General features: G+C 46.4%; 1 protein-coding gene across 1 annotated transcript in view; it reads left to right on the top strand.

Moving 5' to 3' along the window:
* Positions 1–21,234, top strand: part of PWP1 (PWP1 homolog, endonuclein) — a 312,398-nt gene that overhangs the window by 119,637 nt on the left and 171,527 nt on the right. Inside the window, exon 6 of the mRNA XM_085652559.1 lies at positions 1,105–1,215. Within this exon, the coding sequence (XP_085508685.1) occupies positions 1,105–1,215 (111 nt within the window). The remainder of the gene's footprint in view (positions 1–1,104; positions 1,216–21,234) is intronic.

Raw genomic sequence — 21,234 nt, forward strand, 5'->3', positions numbered from 1 at the left:
GGGGATCATGCTAGAACACTACGTGAAGCCAGGCTAAAATGTTGTTACTTCAAGATCCTCCATTGGTGGCACTGGTCGCAAGCTAAGCTCCACAGAGCATACATGCTACCAGACTCCAAATGATGGAGATGCCTTGCTAACGATTGTGACATAGTACATGTCCTGTGAGAATGCCCAACCCTCTCACACTACTGCCACTCAGTTTGGGACCTCCTTCAAAACGGACTAAGGGTGTTTACACCATTGATGAATCAGCTACCACTGCTGTAAGACACATCCCCCTCCCACACATGCCCCATCATGCTAATAGATGACTCTCAACAGCTTTGACAGTGATCCTGCGCCACTGGAAAGCCGCTACTCCACCCTCCTACCGCACATGGTTGGCAGACATGCAGGCTATGGCATCATATAAAAAAAATATCTACAAAATCAATGATCAACTGCAGAAATGAGAGGAAATGTGGGGATCATTCCTTCATTTATAGACATCGGTGGTTGGTCCAGTATATCAGCCATCAGCGACACTGCTCCAGCGTCAGTTTGACTGACATACCAAGCTGAATACTGGCTCAGTGAGGAACTCACTGACCAGTGCCTACATACTTAGAGGTATGTTGTCATACTCAGGGCTGCATTGGGACGATGGAATGGGCACTGCAAGTTGTGTGATATTCATATACCCCCCAGAACGGGGGAAATCACCGGGGAGACTTTAATTTAATTGCTTGATTGCCTTCTGCTTTTGACATCTACCATACTTAGCTTATGTTACTTTCCCTCCTGTCTATTGTTACCCTTGTTGGTGGGGTGTGGGGAGTTGTGAGCTTTAAACTTGGTTTTGACATAGAAGATTTTTTTCCCCATACCTTTCTCTCTCTGTCCTTAACTGCAACTGTGGAAATATGTTTCAATCTAGGGTGCTACATGTTGTTACCGGTGCTCAGGTGGCATGGCACTTGTTTATACTTTGTAAAAACCAATAAAGAATGGTGCTACAAAAAATATATATTTTACTTAAAAATTCATTTGCGATTATGTGTGTTGTGATGCTTATTTGTATATTCTTTTGATTCAGTAAGGTTCTTCACTTTTTTTTTCCAGTGTACAATTCAGAAGAGGATTCCTTCTATGTCCATCATGATATCCTCCTTCCTGCATATCCCCTTTGCGTGGAGTGGTTGAACTTTGATCCAAATCCTGAAGAATCCACTGGTAGGTATGAACTTCCAAGATAAGCAATGACTGTGCTGTTCTGTGGAGACTGTTTGCTTCTGCAGCCAAAATTAAGAATATATTGTTTGAACCGTAGATAACATAAAAAGTGTGATTATTACAGTTTTTCCTGAGCTAAGAGTTAGTTTTACAAAGTTGAGTATCCTTACAGTCTTTGTGGAGCTTTCACAGTGAGTTTCATTAAAGCTTTCACTATCTCTAGCCTCTCCTGCCCTCCGTTTTCTACACCATTCTGATTCTCAAAATAAATTAAGGGCAATTTGCTTGCAGTGCCAGTAGTGCCTCCCTTTTGTCATTTGAGATTACTAATTTATGGGGAGTCCAATCAAAGTGAGGCAAGACACTAAATGTAAATGTTAAGTGACATGTGGATGAAGCCTCGATATAGAAAAAGTACAGGATAAAAAGAGAGGCAATTATTTCTGTTTCTAACAATCATCTAGGAAATGATGTTCTGCCAACATTTTGGCAAGGCTAGGTCCCTGGGGTGAGAAGTTTACAGTATTGCTCTGGTCTTCCATGATAGAGGTCCTTTCAGAGAATTGAAAAACACATATCTGACCCAAAATCCAAGTTCTGCTCCCTCTATGTCAAGAATTCCTGTCATACAAGGGAAACACGCCCTTATGTAAACAGGAGAGCTGTTACATAACTCAAGGAAAACACGCCCTTATGTAAACAGGAGAGCTGTTACATAACTCAAGGGAAACACGCCCTTATGTAAACAGGAGAGCTGTTACATAACTCAAGGGAAACACGCCCTTATGTAAACAGGAGAGCTGTTACATAACTCAAGGAAACACGCCCTTATGTAAACAGGAGAGCTGTTACATAACTCAAGGAAAACACGCCCTATAAAGGGAGGAACCGGGAGGTACAACGCTGTCGGATATTGTGTTCACACCGACGTACCTGCTTCGTGAAGAGCAGTGTTCCGGAGTGGTGCTCCAGTAAGGCAAGAACGGAGGTAGGTCGAGTCGTTACTCCCTGGGCCGTGTCTTGCCCCATCGTCACCTGTGAAGGACCCGGAAGCTCTACCGGTCAACCATTGAGCTTCGCTTTTTGACTCGGCTGAGTCCAAGCGCAGTGGCGCTTTTGCTGGTTGGAGTCGTAACTCCCAGCCCGACCAGAGACACAGGGACTGCCAGCTGTAACGCACACCAGGAGGTGTTTGCCGCGTTACAGACTCGGAAGTCCACAGGATCGATCGAGCGGCTGCTCTCGGTTCAGTCTTCTTGCTTGTGATTGGGGTATCGGTGACGCATCACCAGGAGGTGACTCCGCGTCCCGGTACAGTCTGAGGAAGAGGTTGAGCGGCTGCTCCCTTCAGGTAGAGACCCCGGCTGGGTGTTTCCCTGACTCCTCGATTCTCCCCAACACTCTTCGTGCCCCTCACAGCCTACCGATTGGCATTGTCGGCCATTTCATTTCTGCCCTCTGTTGGCATACGCCGGGACCGGCGTATATGCAGAGGACGGTTAGGACCATCCGTGCTGTGGGCTGGTAACGTACTTAGCCTGGAGGATTCCAGTGACTATAACTTGTTTATTCTTTGTATTATATTTGCCTTCATTAAAACAACTAACCCTTCACTAGTGGTTGCGTCCTCATTGTCGTGTCTGTTAAACGATCCTGAGACGTTCAGGGCGTTACACTCTACTCGACTATGATGGCATGAGACTCGAGGATGTGAGAGCTGAAGATAACAATTAAGGCAATTCCATGTTAAAAGTAGGAGTTCCTTTATTATATCAAAGGTCTTCGAGGAAACTTATGAACAGTACTATGTTTTTAAATGTATATCCCCAGCCCTCTGGCAGTGAAGCGATGTGCTATTATTCTAGCTTCAAAAGATGTGGACACCAAAAACAGGAAGTCGGAGGAGGTCAGAAGCAGAGGCAGAGTAATGTTGAAGGGCAATCCCACTTACGTCTTGGTAGATATCTCAAATAACAGAATATTGGAGAAGGAAACCCATGCTGCTCCAGCAGGAGTTTGTAGCAAGAGCAGCAAGCAATGCATGATTACAAAAAGGTACTTGTTTTGAAATGTGATGGATGCCTTCAAACTGCAGGAAGTAGCTGGACAGGGATCCAAGAGACTAGTAGACTTTAACGCATGGTCCTACTGACCTCTTCGGTGCACCAGAAAGGGATGAATCCTGTTCATCGCCCGTCTTGCAAACTCCTTTGGCAACCACTAGTAGCTTGCCGCGGTACTCTGCAGGTACAAAATAAATGACTAATCCAATGACTGAAAATGACTAGCACACTTCCATTGCAAATTCCTTTGCCTAGAAAAACTCATAAGGTTATTGCATATGGATAAACTCCTGGGGGTCATCCGTGCCAAGAATGATGATTTGGAGGCGCGGTCACGTAGAAATAACATACGTATAACTGGCATTCCGGAGACCACCGCCATTTCCAAAATGGAGACCTTTGTGGCAGACCTATTGCATGAGCTGTTTGACCTCCATCTGTCCCCTGTGTTAGTGGTAGAAAGAGCACACAGATCCCTTGGCCAAAAGCCTCTGGTGGGGGCACCACCTAGACCGATATTGGCCAAATTGCTGAATTATCAAGACCGGGATAATATACTGCGGATGGCGAGGGAAAAAGGCCAAGTGTCCTACAAGGGAAACAACATATTGTTCTACCCGGACTTTACCCCAGCTGTACAGGCGGCGAGACGGAAATTTTTACAGGCCAAGCGAATACTCCTGTAGGCGCAAATCCCTTATTCCTTGCTCTACCCGGCCAAGCTGATAGTCTCATATGATAGCACCGCGCATTACTTCACAGATGCAAAATCCACTTTGAAATTTGCCAAATACAATGGTGGGAAGAAAACCAAAGACTCTCGTGGAGCAGAAGCATCCGTGACTGGCCAACTTAGTGACGACTAATCTGGAAGTCTGCTGCCTTTTGAACCAAATGCTGGCTTTGACACGTTAAGGAGTCATGTGGTAACAAATGTGCATGAGGCTGTGGGGTCTTGCAACGTATACTGTTCAGTTATTTGCTTTGTTTAGGGGTTTAGGGGAGAGCTTGTAACGTACTCTGCAGTACTCCCGGCCCCCATGGGAAGTTTCCCTTTTTTTAACGTGGACTACTGTGTTTTAGTTGGGTATGGAGGGATAATCTGCAACCTGATTGGGGGGTTGGAGTGGGTGGTGGGCGGGGAGTGGGGACTGTTTGTGTGTTTGATGCCCGTATGAGTACGAGATGTTGGTTGTCATACACAACTTTTTCTGTGACTTTTACACGCCTCAAATGCCTACTCCACATTGAGAGACACGTTGAGGACACGCACACGCTGCAACATTGAACATGCTTACGTGGAACATTAGAGGGTTAAATGATGGTAGAAAGTCCAGACTTGCATAATTATCTAGCCAGGCATAACATTGACATATGTTTATTGCAGGAGACGCATTTAAATGCTATACCATCACAGAGGTTACGACATCATAGATGGGGTCACATGTCCTCATCCATCTATTCCAATTATGCCCGGGGGGTAGCTGTGTTAGTCAAACGAGGAGTAGATTGGCGCGAGGGGGCAGTGCATAAAGATCCCGAGGGGAGGTTTGTCATATGTGGGGTGTTGGAAGGAGTCTCCTTGGCGGTTGCGGCAGTATATGACCCAAATGTTGATTCCCCTGAGTTCTTCCTGGACATTTGGTCTAGAATTAGGATGTCAGGATATGACACCATACTGTGGGGCGGGGATTTTAATGCGATATTAGATGACACAGTGGAAAGGAAAGGAGCGGCTAGATCCTTGCACCCGGCTGCAAATGCTGCTCTACAATCCATAGTTGCTGAAGGAAATCTAGTAGATATATGGCGTAGCAGACATCCCCTAGTGAGGGAGGGTACATGTATATCTGATCACCACAGTGTGTGGTCCCGCCTTGACTTTTGGTTGGTCTCTAGAGACATTGCTGCCTGGACCACAGACATTTCGCACTTACCGCGCACACTGTCAGACCACGCCCCATGTTTGCAGCGGTTGTCACTTCCAGGGTCCGTCCCCAGGGCATTTAGCTGGCGCTTCCCGCCGTATGCCTTACTTGACGAGTCCTTTAAGGAAGAAATAAGGGTGGATGTTACGGAATACTTTACCAACAATTTGGGATCGGTGACCACTGAAGCATCACTTTGGGAGGCATTCAAAGTGGTGATAACGGGCCAGTGTATTGTGAGACAGGCGGGGGTGCTGAAGGCAATTCGGGGAACGCTCTCATCTCTGGAGACCCAGATCAAGAAACTCAAAGATGCATTCTACTCCACAAATGAACCCCTCATTGCACAAAAGTTGAAGGCTTTATTGCTAGATTATGCCGAGGAGGCTCAATGCGAAACGAAATTTCTAGGTAAATATGCTGTGGCGCGTAGGTATGGGGAGGGAGACAGACCGGGGCACACTTTAGCTGGCATGATTAGACCATCCAGGGCAGCGACCTTTGTTCATGAGATACGAACTCCGCAGGGCGACCTGGTCAGATGCCAGGAGAAAGTCTCCAAAGAATTTTCCACGTTTTACTCCCGTTTATATACCACTACTCAGGGGACATGTACAGAAGAGTTGCAGTCCTTTGTGGATTCACTGGCGCTGGTCTGATTTAATAATAACCATAGAGAATACATAGACCTCCTGTTGACAGTGGAGGATGTGGTTCAGGTTATTAAAAGTCTACCATTAGGAAAAGCACCTGGGCCTGACGGCCTGACCATGTCATTCTATAAAACGTATGCAGAGGTATTGGCACTGAGATTATTAGCCGTGTATGAGGAAGCGCTAGAGGGAGTACTGCCTCAATCCATGAGGGAGGCGTCAATTCTCACGCTTTTAAAACCTGGGAAATCTGAGGAGGAGCTGGACTCCTACAGACCACTTTCTATAATCAATGTGGATGTAAATATTCTAGCGAAATTGATTGCTAATAGGTTACAGCCCATGCTGCCAATAATAGCGCTTCCGGATCAATCGGGATTCATTCCGGGGAGATCAACGGCCCATAATTTACGGACAATATTCTCGGTGCTGCACTATCTGCACCCAGACGTTAAGGCCGCAGTGGTGATTGGACGCCTCTAAGGCATTCTGATACGCTTGAATGGCCGTACCTTGTTTCCATTCTTGGGCGCATGGGATTCAGCCCGTTATTCATAAATCGTATCAGGCTGTTATAAACATCACCTAGAGCACGTGTCCAGGTGAATGGCATGCTCTCTGACCCCTTCCCGATCTCGCGAGGCACCAGGCAGGGGTGCCCATTGTCACCTTTGCTATTTGCAATTGCAATGGAGTCTCTAGCCGCGCGCATAAGACATCATGCTGCGCGGGGTATTCGTTTCAGTACTCGTAGTCTACTTATTTCCCTATATGCAGACAATGTCGCTCTCTATATTGTAAACCCCGAAGAGAATCTAGATCCTTTGTTGAGGGAGTTTATCCGCTTTGGTGGGCTCTCTAGTGTGTTTATAAACTGGGCTAAATCAGTAATCTTCCCGCTCACGGATGGCACCCCCCACGGTGATGTCAGAATTCCCTTTGTGATGGGAAGCTGACGAGGTTAAATATTTAGGGGTCTGGATTAGCCGAGACACACAGGAGGTGTGGAGGTTGAATTATGGCAGAACTATGGTGTGGCTGGAGGAGAAGGTGAAGGTGTGGGCCAAGTTGCCTCTGTCGCTGGCCGGCAAGATAGCACTGGCTAAAATGGTAATTTTGCCAAAATTCTTGTACTTGTTCGTCAATATCCCGATCCCACTCACTCGACACTTTTTCAACACCCTTAAGTCACATCTGATCACGTTGGCTTGGGGCCAAGTCAGAGCTTCCTGGGATCTATTGACTCTCCCGCTACGACAGGGTGGTCTAGGAGCTCCCGATATGCAGCTATATGCGCTGTGCGCCCAAGCACAATTTTTACATTATTGGACACACCCGACCCCTTTCCAGCCGCATGTGGCGGTCGAGACCGCTGTGATGGCCCCAGTCCCACTCAAGGTTGCACTATACCAAAAGGCGCGCCACCCTCGAGGAGACATAGACTCTGCTGGAACTCTGTGCTGGTCATGGGAGGAATTGCGCAAAAGAGCCGGGATCCCTTTGCTATATGCTCCTTCCATTCCGCTGCCGCAAAATCCAATGCTGCCTTGCATACAAGATAGCATGAGTAAAAATTTGGCCCAGAAAATGAACCTCCAGACCTTTGCGGACCTGTACCCCGGAGATGAGTTTAGGCCCCCCCCCCCCGAAGAACCTGAAGGGCAAGCAGTACCGTTTACCGAGATCTTTCTATATCATAAGATACGCACGGCATGCCGAGCCCTCTTGGGGGAATTACCGAGAGCACCGCCATCCCTGCCTGCTCTGGGCAACTTGCTAAAGTCTCCGTCTCCCCGTAAACTCATTACGCGATTATACACCCACATGTAGAACACTGCCCCGGTAGTAACACCAAATTCATTCCGACACTGGAATGATGACCTTGAAGCTCCACTGACAGAAGTCCAGTGGGACTATTGCTGTGGACAACTCACAGAACTCTCCCCGAATTACAAGTTGAGGTTGATACACTTTAAATATCTGCACAGATATTATAGCACCCCAGTGAGCCTCCACCGCATAGCCGAGTACTGGCTTGTGGTTTTCGAGTCAGTGAACAACATTATAGGAGTATCACTGACCCCATCTCCTGTTCTTGGTCTACTGGGGTACGTTAAAGACACGCCGCCCAAGCTGCATAAGCTACACGCCCTTCTCCTACTGTTTGCAAAGAGACAGGTTGCACTCCATTGGGACAGAATGCGGGTACCCTCCATTAAAGAGTGGGTTAGAGACGTTGCATATGGGCACACACAGTTGAGTACCTTTTGGAAACTAATGCCTCCCTCTTCCAAACCCCGTAATATATGGGAGCCGTTTTTAACCTGGCTCCACGGTTCACAGCTATTGACTGAAGTGACAGACATAGCGGACCCACAGACTGCACCTAGGGCATGATGTACTAACACCCCACACTTACCCAATGAACCTGCTCCCCTGCAATACCATATACGACCTGTGGCTACCCGGAAAAAAGGGGGAAAACGGGGGAAAAATAAAGTAGGATGCACAAATTTTATTTATGCCTTCTCAGGGGGGGGAAGTGTGCAGCACTGTTATCCTCGTATTATGCCCTGCAAAGTCATGTGACTAAAGGTATGATTAATATATGTTTATCCCTCTGTTCGTGGAGGGCAGATATGGTGTGAACTATCATAGGAAAAATGTACTGTTATGATTGTGCTTGAATGGATCCTATATTGGTTCCTATCGAACTGGCCTGTTGTAATGTACTGTTACTATTTGTTTGAGAACTGTCAATTAAAAAAAAAAAAAAGGAAGTGCGGGTTGCATTTAAATTGCTAACTGAGCCTCGTAGTGGCTCGCAGCAGTAGGGGGGTCAACGTCCATGAGCCCCAGTGAACAGACCACCACTGAAAACCCTTTGTATGCTTCTGCGGTATTCAATGTAATTGAATCATTCAATTCTTACTCAGTAGTATCAAAAATAATAGTAATGGGTACATGACACTTTTTCTCTCTGTTTCCACAATTCCTTAATTTGCCTTATTAACAACAAGGTGCAATATGTATAAATACAGTGTAATGATAGTGCAGACGACTCACTGCTCCAAGAATGAGCATATGTACAAAAAACACATACCGAAAGACACTGTACAAAGCACTAAGGTTGACCTTGCCCTGACCGTGGTGCAGGGGCCAGGGCAGCTGACTTCGGAGCACAGGGTTCACGGTTCGATCCCCGGCAGCAGCTCAGCACCATTTGACTCTGGGCAATAGCTCACCTAATTTCCACAACGGCCCCCAGCGCCTTGAGACCCGTAAGGGTGAGTAGTTTGCGCTTTACAAATACGGATTTACATTTTTTTTTTTTTTTTACCAATGATTTGAAACAGTTCAGATCAGAAATAGTTTGTGTGTATACAATATCTCCAAGCGATATCAGAGCACTTAGGAACCAAAATGGGGCCATAGGACTTGTCGACATTTCAACCCAATTTTGCTTGCCTAACCACATCAGGACTTTGTCACCTGACTAACACACCTCTAGTGGAAAAAGCAAAAGTACCATCAGTCCAGGTAACCTAACTATCCATCATCCAACCCAAGCTAACTACCAGTCAAACGTGCTCACTTCACAATTCGTGAGTATCAGGGCATTCTCAAGAAGTTACCTGAATGTTCAAACCACTGCGGTAAAGGCAAAATGTCCAGTGACCACATTATCTGTGAACCCACCTATGCATCCCACTCCAGTGTAGATGCCCACACCAAAATTGTCACATGCAACATATGCACATCTCAATGTGTATGAATTCAACTCTACCCGTAGTCATCTCGGTCGATATTTTCTCAATAAATCATGCATAGGTGATGCCTTCAAGTCACCCTCATGCATCGGGGAACAACAGTATTCAGAAAGGATAACCATCTGGCAATGCCCAAGTGAAAGTGCATCATGTGGTTTCCAATCAGTAACCCGCCCAATCAATGTCCTCGTGTGACTAATTCGATCATGGTCCAAATATTGATGTTTACTCAGAATAGTATCTACAGTTACTTTGCTTCCAGTTACGCTTGCATGCTGCTACTGTATTTCCACTTGTCCAATTCACATATTGATACTAAAAGAGTGCAATAATCTTACTAAAAATGGATTATGATGAATGTCCAAAGATTGATTAATTGCCGGTGATCTTCAAAGCCTTAGTTGTCAAAAGGGTTGTAGCGTCATTTTTAAAATCTGGAAATGGACAGCTAGACATATATCTTCAAAAAGTCATTTAGGGAGCTGTGAGCAATTAATATTTGGCAAGAAATGATGTTCGAATAAACAACACTCGATGATCAAGAGTTCATAAATTGATCAGAGGGCGGCATGACGGTGCAACCAGAGGCAAAGAAATTTGCAGCCCTGTTTTTCCCAAGTGTTTTGGCCGCTCTGGTAGTACATTTGGTGAACCGAATGTTCAACTTCGTGTTTTCTGAGTTCATGGCAGCTATATAGCCTGTCTGCATGTACGAGCTCCGAGTTTGTTCCATTTGTCCTGCAGTAAGGTCCTTCTGTTGTTAAGCAATGCGGGACATGCACAGGCTATATACTTGATTGCTTAAGAGTGGTAGCTGCACGCCCTACATTCGGTACTAACACTAGGGTGCCACCATTCAGGTAAATGCTCAAAAAATGCCATTCTCCCATCCTAAGTGCCATAAACTTTAGCTTCCAAAAAAGTGCGAACGTGCTTGATAAATAAGACGATTCGATCCCCGATTTGAAGTCGGAAATAACCGCCCAGGTGTGTTTCCTTCTAGACAGTTTTGCCCTGTCAGAATGAAAAGGCCACAGCCGGACACTTCTCTTGATCTTTTTTTTTTTGCAAAAACAATTTTTTATTGCATAACTCGATTACAATTGCCATCTGCAATGACCAGCATATCATTGGTCTTCTCCCAGTAATAAGCACCATTGCATAGTACAGTGTAGACCACTTCCAACTACCAATGCACTGCCCCCCAACACTCCCCAATGCAGATACTCCCTCCCCCCACCCACATGTCAGTGTGCCATAACCGCAGGTACCGGCATAAATCTGTCTCGTAATTAGCCGTGTGAGCGGCCGCAGGCTCCGGACACTTCTCTTGATAACAGACTTTAACGCCTGCTGGGATGGATTTGTTCCCCAGTATTCCTTGGCACTGAGTAACTGCAGGGAGTGGTCCAGATGGCGCCAATGTTTTTGGCTGGATTGGCTGGTCGATATTTCGTTCCAAAGTCTAGCCTGCAGGCTACCTTCCCGGGAGTTGTGCAATCTGTTGCAGAGCTTTATAAAGGCGCCGACCTCAACGCCGTGATGATATAATAAGCCGATTTCAAGTCTAACTTGGGCTGGTGATGAGGATTTTGGCAGGTGCCATGCTCGTTTGAAGATTTTAGTGATTAATTTATTTAGTGTAATACTGACTGCGCCCAACATGATCTAATGCCCATTTGATATGGAGTTAGTAATCTTTGCCTTCATTACCATTAGCAGTGGAGTTAGGCTTGGGCTTAGTAGCTGTTTCGAGAGTTGGGCTGAGGCAAACTCAAGTGGCAGGGCTTTAGCCCTTACTGCCTCTTTCTGCTTTAAAAAGGAGACTCTGGTATCCAGGAAAATTCCCAAGTATTAATTATAGGAAACTGTTTCGATGTTTTTATTGTTAAACTGCCACCCACCTTTCTGCTGCTTCTGCTTCCCAAAGGTGATTGTTTTTATTTTTGACAAATTCAATTCAAGGGAGTTATTTGTTGTGTTGGGGAGCAGCTGATCGAGTAACCTCTGTAGTCCGACTTCTGTGTGACTTGGTAACACAAGGTCATCAGCATATAACAGATTGCTAGTAAGGGTTCTGTCTATTTGGGGGGGGGGGGGTGGGAGTTAACATTGACGAGTATGGGAGATAGGTCAGAAATGAAAAGGTTAAAAAGGAGTGCACTCAATAACTAGATATATCTAGAGTCTGCCAGATACATCAAAAGGGGTCCAGGGGAAAATATTTATAGACCAATAGGTTTCTAACCCCCTAATTCCAAATACGTTATAACTACAAAAAAGAAAACCTATGGTCAAAAGTTTCAAAGAATCGGAAAGCAAGTGAGTACTTTTACTGGTGAAAATGAATCCCATCAGCCACCAGGGTAGCAACCCACATCATCTGGGATCCAGTGGCCCTTGCTGTGCTCTCCTGATAGAACAAGGCAACAGCTTTGGCGGGCAACCAGAATCTTACTCACGGTATAAGATATAGTATCTACCGTAGAGCAAAGAAGATGTGGCTTATTCGTTAATGGTGGTGAGAAAAGCAGTGCAGTGAAAAAATGTGAATATTAAAATCATCTACTGAAACAGATATATTACTTTATTGGTTCTGTTTGAGTGACGAAAATAAAACCAGTGCAAGAGCTGTTTTGAGAAAATAACTGCTCACGTCCAGTTGGAAAACAGGTCTACATGTTTCAGCCTATGGATTATGTGGAAATCCGGCTTTCGTCAGGACCTAAGAACTTTTGCTACTGCTATTTGATAATGTGTAATACCCAAAATGTGAAAAAACACAGTGAGTGGAAATTATACAACCTACTTGGGTTGCGGAGTATATCTTTCAACACTCTTTTCTGACTTTTTCAGGAGTGTTCATCCATTTCCTAAAAGTAAAAGAACATTAGGTGCCAATTATAATACAACCACCTGCTTTATCATTTATAGCTATATTCAGAGGGTTCTTTAACAATACTTGGTACAATTATGCAATTAATAGTGTACATTTAAAGCAACCCACAGAAAAATAAACACGCTTACCCGTCATTATACGGGGTCGTTCCTCTCCTCACCAGGCATCCGCTCTGGGAAATGAGGCCCCGCTCTGAATAAACATAAAACGGGTGTATACTATGTTTAAACAAATCACACCTATGTGCTAAGCACACTCCAAAGAAAGCAAACACACTTATTGCCAAACGCCCAAACAAAAGGAAAATAGATGGAAAATAGATGCAGCCCAAAATTACTGCCTCTTCCATTAAGAATTTACAACGTTTTGTAAAAAGACCCTAGATTTTAAAGGCTCCCAATCGAAGGTTGGTATTATCGAAACATGGTTTTATGTCTAAACGTGCCTCCGCAGTTCACTGTTTTCTTAGTAAAGAAAGGACGCTGCTCAGTAATAGGAATTCTTTCTCGGAAGCTCCTTTTTGATTAAATAATAGCGGAACCTCCTTCTCATCTCACAGACCCTTACGTTGTCTGACGTTATGCACAACGAAGAGTTAACAGAGCGTCAAAAGATGGAAACACCCAGTAAAAGATCGATATCTCTTAGGCTATATAGTTGACTAACCTGTCCGTCGGTACCCCGATCTTTAGTTGAGCAGGAAGGGGAGGCGACGATGCGTATGTGCTGAAGGTTTAAATGTACCGGTTTGCTGGCGTAAAACTCCGGCGTCAGTGCTGTGCGCCGGTAACTACGCATCATGGGGGTTGTAGTTTATTACTTTGTGGATAAAAATCACACTTAGTCACGGAATGTTGCAGCTACGTGCCTGCACTGCGCGATCATTATATGAGTCCCTGAGGGAACATGAGCCTATGGATAGACCGAACGCGAAAAAGGAGTGCAGCCAGCACGCAACCTTGTTTGACTCCACTTGCGGTCTGAATCTTCCTTGAAACGTGGGAGCCTTCTTCAAGGTGTTTGAATGGAGTTGAATTATGGCTTTTAAGAGGGCCGGAGGTATACCCCAGCTCTCTAATGTTTGCCATAGACTTCACTCCTGTGCCACCCTGGGGCATCTGTCCAGTTCTGACACCAGCCTCTACTTGATCCTATAGCCTGGGACTGTTGCTGCGCTATTTACTACAGGGCTGACAACTTTACTGACGCCGGTGGAACGTGTCTTGTCCTCCCAGTCCAGAGGCACTCTGGTGCTGCAAAATGCTGACCTACCGAACTACCGGATTACTGGACACACTTGCCAGCAATGGGCTGCCTCCGCTCTACTACCCAGGACACCTTGTTTTGCCCTACAACAGCCCCTTCCGTGCCTGCCATAGGTGCCTCATTATCGACGTCTCCTGACCGCTCTGCGTCATTAGAGGACAAATTGGACACTGTTTGAGTGGCCATTGAGCGTTCTCACACATCATTGGAAGCTAAAATCGATACTAGCTACGGACCTCAGACTGCTGCATGCTGACCATCTCAAACGCTAACAGGGTAGACTTGGTGGAGCACACCCTCACTGACCTACAACTGAAGACTCAACACATGCACTCTTCTGTACAGATGCTGCTGGAGCGAGTCAGCGTCCTGGAGCGGAGAATGCGGAAGGAATAGGGAGGAGAAACTATATCCGTATTGTGGGTCTCGCAGAAGGAGATGCAGGGTTGGACGCTGTGCACTATGTGGAACAGTAGCTGCGGGATTTACTTCCCCCACACAGACCGTCTCACAATATTTCACTATCGGAACGGGTGCATTGTGTCCCAGCAAGAAAGCCCACACCTGGCTCCAATCCTCGCCCGGTAGTGTTCCGTTTGCTGCATTTTCATAACCGTGACTCAATTCTACATGAGGCCAGACAACTCAGTGAGATCTAGGTGAATAATGCGCACTTCACATTCTTTCGGATTATACTATCACAGTCTAGAGACAGGGAAGCACCTTTCTGAAGGTAAAGTGGCACCTCAGTGAATCAGGAAGGGGCTCAAGACCTGGCTATTCGACTGAGACCTTCACCTAGTGCCTGGATTTTATTGTTATGCTTTTTCATTTCTGTGTGCACATGCTACATAGCCTACCAGCTTTCACTCCTACCATTGGCGAGACACTGACATTCTGTGCATAGAGCGTCAGCACCTCCTTCTTGAGGGTATAACTTTTGTGGCAGACCCGGGCGATGGCCACAGTCTAGCAGATGCTCAATGTGAACGCACTGCTCTATTAGAGCAATTTCGGTGCCACATTTACCCTGCCCACTCAGCCAAGACCCATGTAGTAGCCAACAGGGCTGGATTCCTCCTAGCATGGCTAATACATCAAGATTGGCTCGTGGCCCTATTGTGGTGCTGCGCTTTGCTGTTGGCCAAATGCTGTACACCCAGCAAAGCATTCATGGTGAGCTCGTGTGTCACTACACCTCCCTCTATCAATCGGTCGCCGCAACAACCCAGTAGGATATTACCTCTTTCCTGACCACCGTGCCCCTCCCCAGCATCGCACCAGACTAGAGGGTGGAATTAAACGACCCCATCTCGCCATTTGAGATACAGGAGGCAATATGGGCATTGGCGACTTGCAGGACCCATGGTCTTAATGGCTTGCCAGTGGAATTCTATAAGACCTATGATTCGCAGTTGACCCCCCCTACAGTCACTGTATGTAGAAGCATTGGAGATCTTCTTCCTCCCAGTCTTTCTCCGCAAAGTGCTCCTCATTTTTCTGCCTAAGCCGGGCAAAGATCCTAAAGCCTTGGATACATTCTGACGGCTAGCACTGCTGAATACGGACTTCAAGACCCTGGCGCAAATTCTGGCACAGTTTGTTCCGAAGGAGGTACACCCGGACCTGGTTTGTTCTGTCCCACACAACCTCACTTAATCTGTGTTGGTTATTCCCCATCATGGAACATGCCTGTATCTAATGACCTCATGCAGGCTGTTTGGTCCTTCACCTGGAAAAGACCTTTGATTTTTTTAGAATGGCCTTTTCTGTTTGTGGTGCTGCCCCAATATGGTTTTGGAGACAGATTTTTGAGACTCATTCGCTTACTATGTACAGTACTATTGACCAGGGTGAAGACTGGCTCCCTCATTTCCGATCTTATCCATTTAGGTAGGGGCACACGCCAGGGGTGTCCGCTCTCCCACTACTCTAATCCCTGGCAGTGGAACCACTGGCGGATCACCTGCGCGCGCGGGTTGCAGAATGAGTTATAGCACTAGAAGATTGCGTTCACTTGATCACCCTCTATGCTGATGATCTTCTCATCTACTTGAGGAACATGTCTACTATCCCCAATGTGATTGCTCGAACTCTTTGATACTTTCGGGACTAAAAGGTAACTAGGTCAAATCCTGCCTTTTCTATCTCTCTCCGACCACTCTTAGCCTGGAAATCGACCTGCTTGCTAGCCTCCTCACCTGGCAACACGATACATTCGGATATCTAGGCATCCAAGTTTATCATTCACCTATAGATCTACTTGATGGTAATTTAACGTATGCTGTTGCCTCGCTGTGGGCCCAGATGATCTTCTAGAGGACCTTGCCTCTGTCTGTCGCAGGCAGAGTGACTCTGCTCAAAATGGTCATACTCTCCCAACTTCTACACTATTTTGGCAACATGCCCTTACACATATATTCCTCCTTCTTCCGCTCCTCCTTCGAAAGGAGAGGTCAGAACCTTCATTTCAAACACTTCCTGGTGTCGTGTAGCACTCCATAAGCTTTACCAACATACAGACTGCAGGGCTTTGGTGGACCCCAACTTTGAACATTTTTACCCTTGCATCTCACCTTCAGTGGGTGGCGAGATGGCTTGCTGCTTTGCTGCTAGCAGTCAGTGCTACGTTGTTCCACCCCTGTGCCCAGCCACTACTACCCAGGCTGGCACTTCTTTTGGTAGTGCATCACCTCTTCAGACGCAGCCTCTATCTCACAAGGCAGACTACACCTTACGCACCCGCTTTAGCACTCTTGGGCACGCTGCACGGCCAGTGCTACACCACTGCAGCAAAACTAATCACTTGGACTGCGGCAGGAGTCTAGTCTTTGGGTGACCTCTATAGAGACAGTGAACTTTTGCCTAGCAAGTCACTGGTGGAGGAGAATGGTCTCCCTCCTAGTCAGTTTCTTCTACACATGTCATTAATAGCGTCATTGGGGTAGAGATGGGGAGACATGGCTCAAGAGCCCCCTATACACCTAACCATACAGTACCTACATATTATGGGCCAAAGTAGGCATTTGGTGAGTTGGCTGGCGGAATCTTTGCACTCACACACAGCTCCATCACTTGGATCCCTCTACGTACGATCGGAAGCTGACCTCTCGCGACCCTGCTTGGACAGGGAGTAGTCCTCCAAATTGAAGAGTCCTACTTGCATACCTCACAATACCTGTTTTCATTTGATTCAGCTATACATAGTGCACAGGGTCTACTTCACTTATGCCAACATCACAAGATTTTGTTGGAATGGGTGAATACAATGTCAATGAATGTCATGATATGTGCAGGCCCGACAACGCAATATCAGTGAATGCAATGTGAAAGCATGCCACAGCTTGTACCTGCACAATGCCCGTCAGTGCAATGTAAATGTATACCGTAACTTGTGCCTGCACAATAGCACCGACATCAACAACACTGAAACCAATGTATTCCTTGATCCATGCTCTTATGATATTAGTTTTTGTGAATAAAAACAATGTCATCGTACGTTCAGACCAGAGCAAGCAGCATAATGTTGCTAATACGAATACAAGCTATATCAATGTACAAAATGATACCAGTGGCTGCCATATTATATTTAGGAGTTCTAATGAACTCACATCCTTGCTGTCTGATTCATCCAAAGTGGCCTCTCCATCAGCCCCGAGTAAGAGATATGTGGTCAGCAGCGCTTAATTTGAGCCAGTGGTTTCCGGTGCACGGCACCGGCACTTATGACAGTCTGCCACATGGTGGGCTGTTTGTCTGATTTTGAGTACAACAACAGTTGTTAACTAATTTAATGTACGTTAAAAATTACTGTTACCTTCCACCCATGCTAATATTAATAGCTTTGGGGGCCTGGAATAGTCTGAATTGTCACACTTGTGAAAGTGTGATGGTTAGTAGCTGGGTTGGTACTGTCATTGGCAGCGCTGGCAGTGGCTATGGGTGGTGTAGGCTGCAGTGGCCTCCTGATGAGGGCCCTGGCACTTATCTTTTTACAAATTAAGCACTGGTGGCCAGGCAGGTCTTGCGACCCAGGCCCACGCATATCGAGCAACAGGTCAAAGGTGGGGTCCCACGTAAATCAAAGACAAACGCGCACTCAGGGAAAACCGTGATCGATTCCACAGATAGTTGCACCACAAACAAGTCTGTGATGATTTGCCCCAGTAAAACCCATTTGGCAAAATGCTAGCGTTCCTCAGAAATACCACAAAGTTAGATGCCACATGTAGATAGGCATGCTGAACCAATCAGAATATGACAGACACACCACATGTAGTGATCACATGCTTCGCATGCCGGACATCTGGATAATACACTCAGGTCCACACTAGCTCTCTGCAAGGTCAAGAGCTATCTGTGTCCTTATCAAATGTCTGTGTTTGTTGATTTATAACAGAAATGCTTTTTTGGAATGTAAAGAATTGTTTTATTGTACCTCATGAACTGTATAAATTGACGGCCAAAACTCTTGTACATCGAGAGATTCTGAGCAGATGCACTCTGTCCAGGCTGTCCCGGCAATAGCGTGTAATCAAACCAACTTGTTCCTGTTTTGTCAAACGCTTCTGGTCTTTACATTTATTTAAAGTAAATATCCATGTTTTTCTAAACAACCGCAATGGACCGCACTCCGCTAGCTCCTCCTCCGGGTCACCCCAAGGGAAGCTGGTACATGAAGTTCTTGAGTGGTTCACCCCAGTGGGTGCAAGTAAGTACTTGTTGAACTGATGATCTCTGATGGAGTTCTTGAGTGGTTCACCCCAGTGGGTGCAAGTAAGTACTTGTTGAACTGATGATCTCTAGACCCGATACATGTCCCGGGTTTTAAAATATCGCCCGAGACATGGCTCGGGTTTCGGGATAACTTCCCTCCTCAGTAGAGAAAATAGTTTGGGGTGGAAGAGAGGGCCGCCAAGCAACCGTCAAGGGCCTCAGTGCTCGCACAGGCACGCAGGTGCGTCGTCCAGGAGCTCGTCAGCTCAAAGCTCGAGGGAGCCATTTTTATAAACAACCGCAATGGACCGCACTCCGCTAGCTCCTCCTCCGGGTCGCCCCAAGGGAAGCTGGTACATGAAGTTCTTGAGTGGTTCACACCAGTGGGTGCAAGTAAGTACTTGTTGAACTGATGATCTCTGATGGAGTTCTTGAGTCTGATAAGGACGATATTGGGATTCCATGCTGATGCTTGCGGAACCCTGGGGGGAACGACTCTTTTGAAGCAGTCCATGAATGCCTTGATTATAGATCAGACTCATGGGCATCACTGGCTCTTAGATTCTTGACAGTTCTAGTACCTCTCCCGGAAAAGTAGCCTTCCTTGTTGCGATCACGTCTTTACATCAGTAATCCCTCACACTGCAAGTACCTTTTATCCAAGTTCACAGTGAAAGAATAATGCTCAGGAAAAACTCTAAGTTCCTTGCTAAAGTGGTTTCCCCTTTCGATCTAAATCAGACCATAGAGCTACCAGCCTTCTTTCCCCAACCACCCTAGATGTAAAGTGCGCTCTCATGTACTACTTAGATGGAACCAAATTGTTTCTCATGTAAGACCAGCTGTTTGTGGCCTTTGCAAAGCCTCACAAGGGGAAACATATTTAGAGCAAGAATTGCTAGATGGATAGTCAAGTGTATACAAACTTGCTATCAAAAGGCAAAGAAATTTCCTCCCTGTTAACTCTAGGGCCCACTCTACCCACAAAAAGGGATCATCCTTGGCCTTCTTAGAGAACATTCCCCTAGCCGACATGTATGGTGGCTTCATGGTCAACCCCACACACATTTACTAAAGACTACTAGCTATGGTTGGCCAAACGTTCTTAAAGAACCTATTTCAGAGATTTACATCATCCACACACTAGCTACGGCTTATAGGAAGGTACTGCTTTACAGTCTGTACAGAGCATGCGTATCTAAAACACATGCTACAAACAGAAAACGTTACCTACTCTGTAGGCATCTGTGCGTAGCATGTAGTGCTGTAGAATCACAGGCACCCATCTTCCTCCCCAGAAGCGTGTGATTCTGACCACAGATCTCTTCACTCTTTCAGTTCTTATCTTCTTTGTGCAATACACATGTGATGTGCATCTTATAGTGTTCCCTCACTGTTAGAATCCGGGTTCTCTGGTTGGCACAGGTAGGTACTTGTGACAAGCAGGGAACCTTTCCTCTAGTCAGGGTACGGGGTTACACTCCTAAAATAACCCCTGCTCACCCTCTAGGTAGCTTGGCGCGAGCAGACAAGGCTTATCTCAGAGCGTTATAGGTTAAGCATTTGTGAACACATACAGTAACCAAGTGACAACACTACAAATGGACACCACACAGGTTTATATTAAAAATAAGGATTCTTTATATAGAGTTACCACAAGACCATTAAACGACAAAAATACACAATACTGTTACTTTAGATGGTAGAAGTTTGCTTAGTTCTCTTAAGTTCTTAAATGCGACACTTTAAGTCAATGTACCTTAGATGCGACACGCAGGGCAACGAAAGTGTTGCAACGATGCTGATGCGATTAAGTTTTTGGTGCAAAGAAATAAAGACGTGAAGATCTTCCAGATGCGTTACGCTTCTCCGATGTTGCGAGAAGACTCGTCTCGATGCGTCGGCTGCAGCGGCGTCACCCCTTTACGTGATACGATGACAGCGGCCTTGGCAGCGGCACTCTTCTCCGACATTTGCGAGACGCTTCCGCTCGATGCGTTGCTGCAGCGGCGTCACCCCTTTACGCGATGCGACGACAGCAGTTCCGATGGCGGCACGCTTCTCCGTGGATGCGAGGCGCTTTTCTTGATGCGGTGCAATGCGACAACTAAGATGGCTGCGATGGCGATACGCTTCTTCCGTGATGCGAGACTCTTCAGAAGGCCCAACAACAGCAGCAGGCACTTCCAAGGAACTCTGGGGAGCTGGGGGGTGAAGTCCACTGGTCCTGGGACTTCGTTCAGGGGGCAAGCTTAGCACAAGCCCTTGGAGATCTTTTAAGCACAAGTTGAAATAAAGTCTTTGTATTCTTTCTCCTCTCCTTCCAGCAGCAAGGCAACCACTGCAGGCCAATCCCCCAGGTCAGGGACAGTACTCCTCCTTACAGCTTTCCCAGTTCCTTCTCCTCAGGCAGAGGTTCTTCTTGTCAAGCAGGATCTAATTTCTTGGGAGCAGGGTCCCAATACTTATACCCCTAATTCCTTTGTTCCTCTGGGGTAGAGGGGCCTTTGCCCAGTCCAAACCAGTTCTTGAGCACTTTGTTGACATGACTCTGCCTCTCTATTCAGGGTGCAGGGCAGAGACATCAGCCGCTCCACAGGAGGTGGAGCCAGCATTGTGGTAGCAGAGCACAACCCTATTCAGAGCCCAGGTGCACTCCTCCCACCTATCTGGATGTCAATCTCTCTATTCACCACCAGGCTACCTAGCCCTGCCCCTCTGGAT

The sequence above is a fragment of the Triturus cristatus genome, chromosome 4_1 (assembly GCF_964204655.1).
Source record: "Triturus cristatus chromosome 4_1, aTriCri1.1, whole genome shotgun sequence".
Lineage (NCBI taxonomy): Eukaryota > Metazoa > Chordata > Amphibia > Caudata > Salamandridae > Triturus > Triturus cristatus.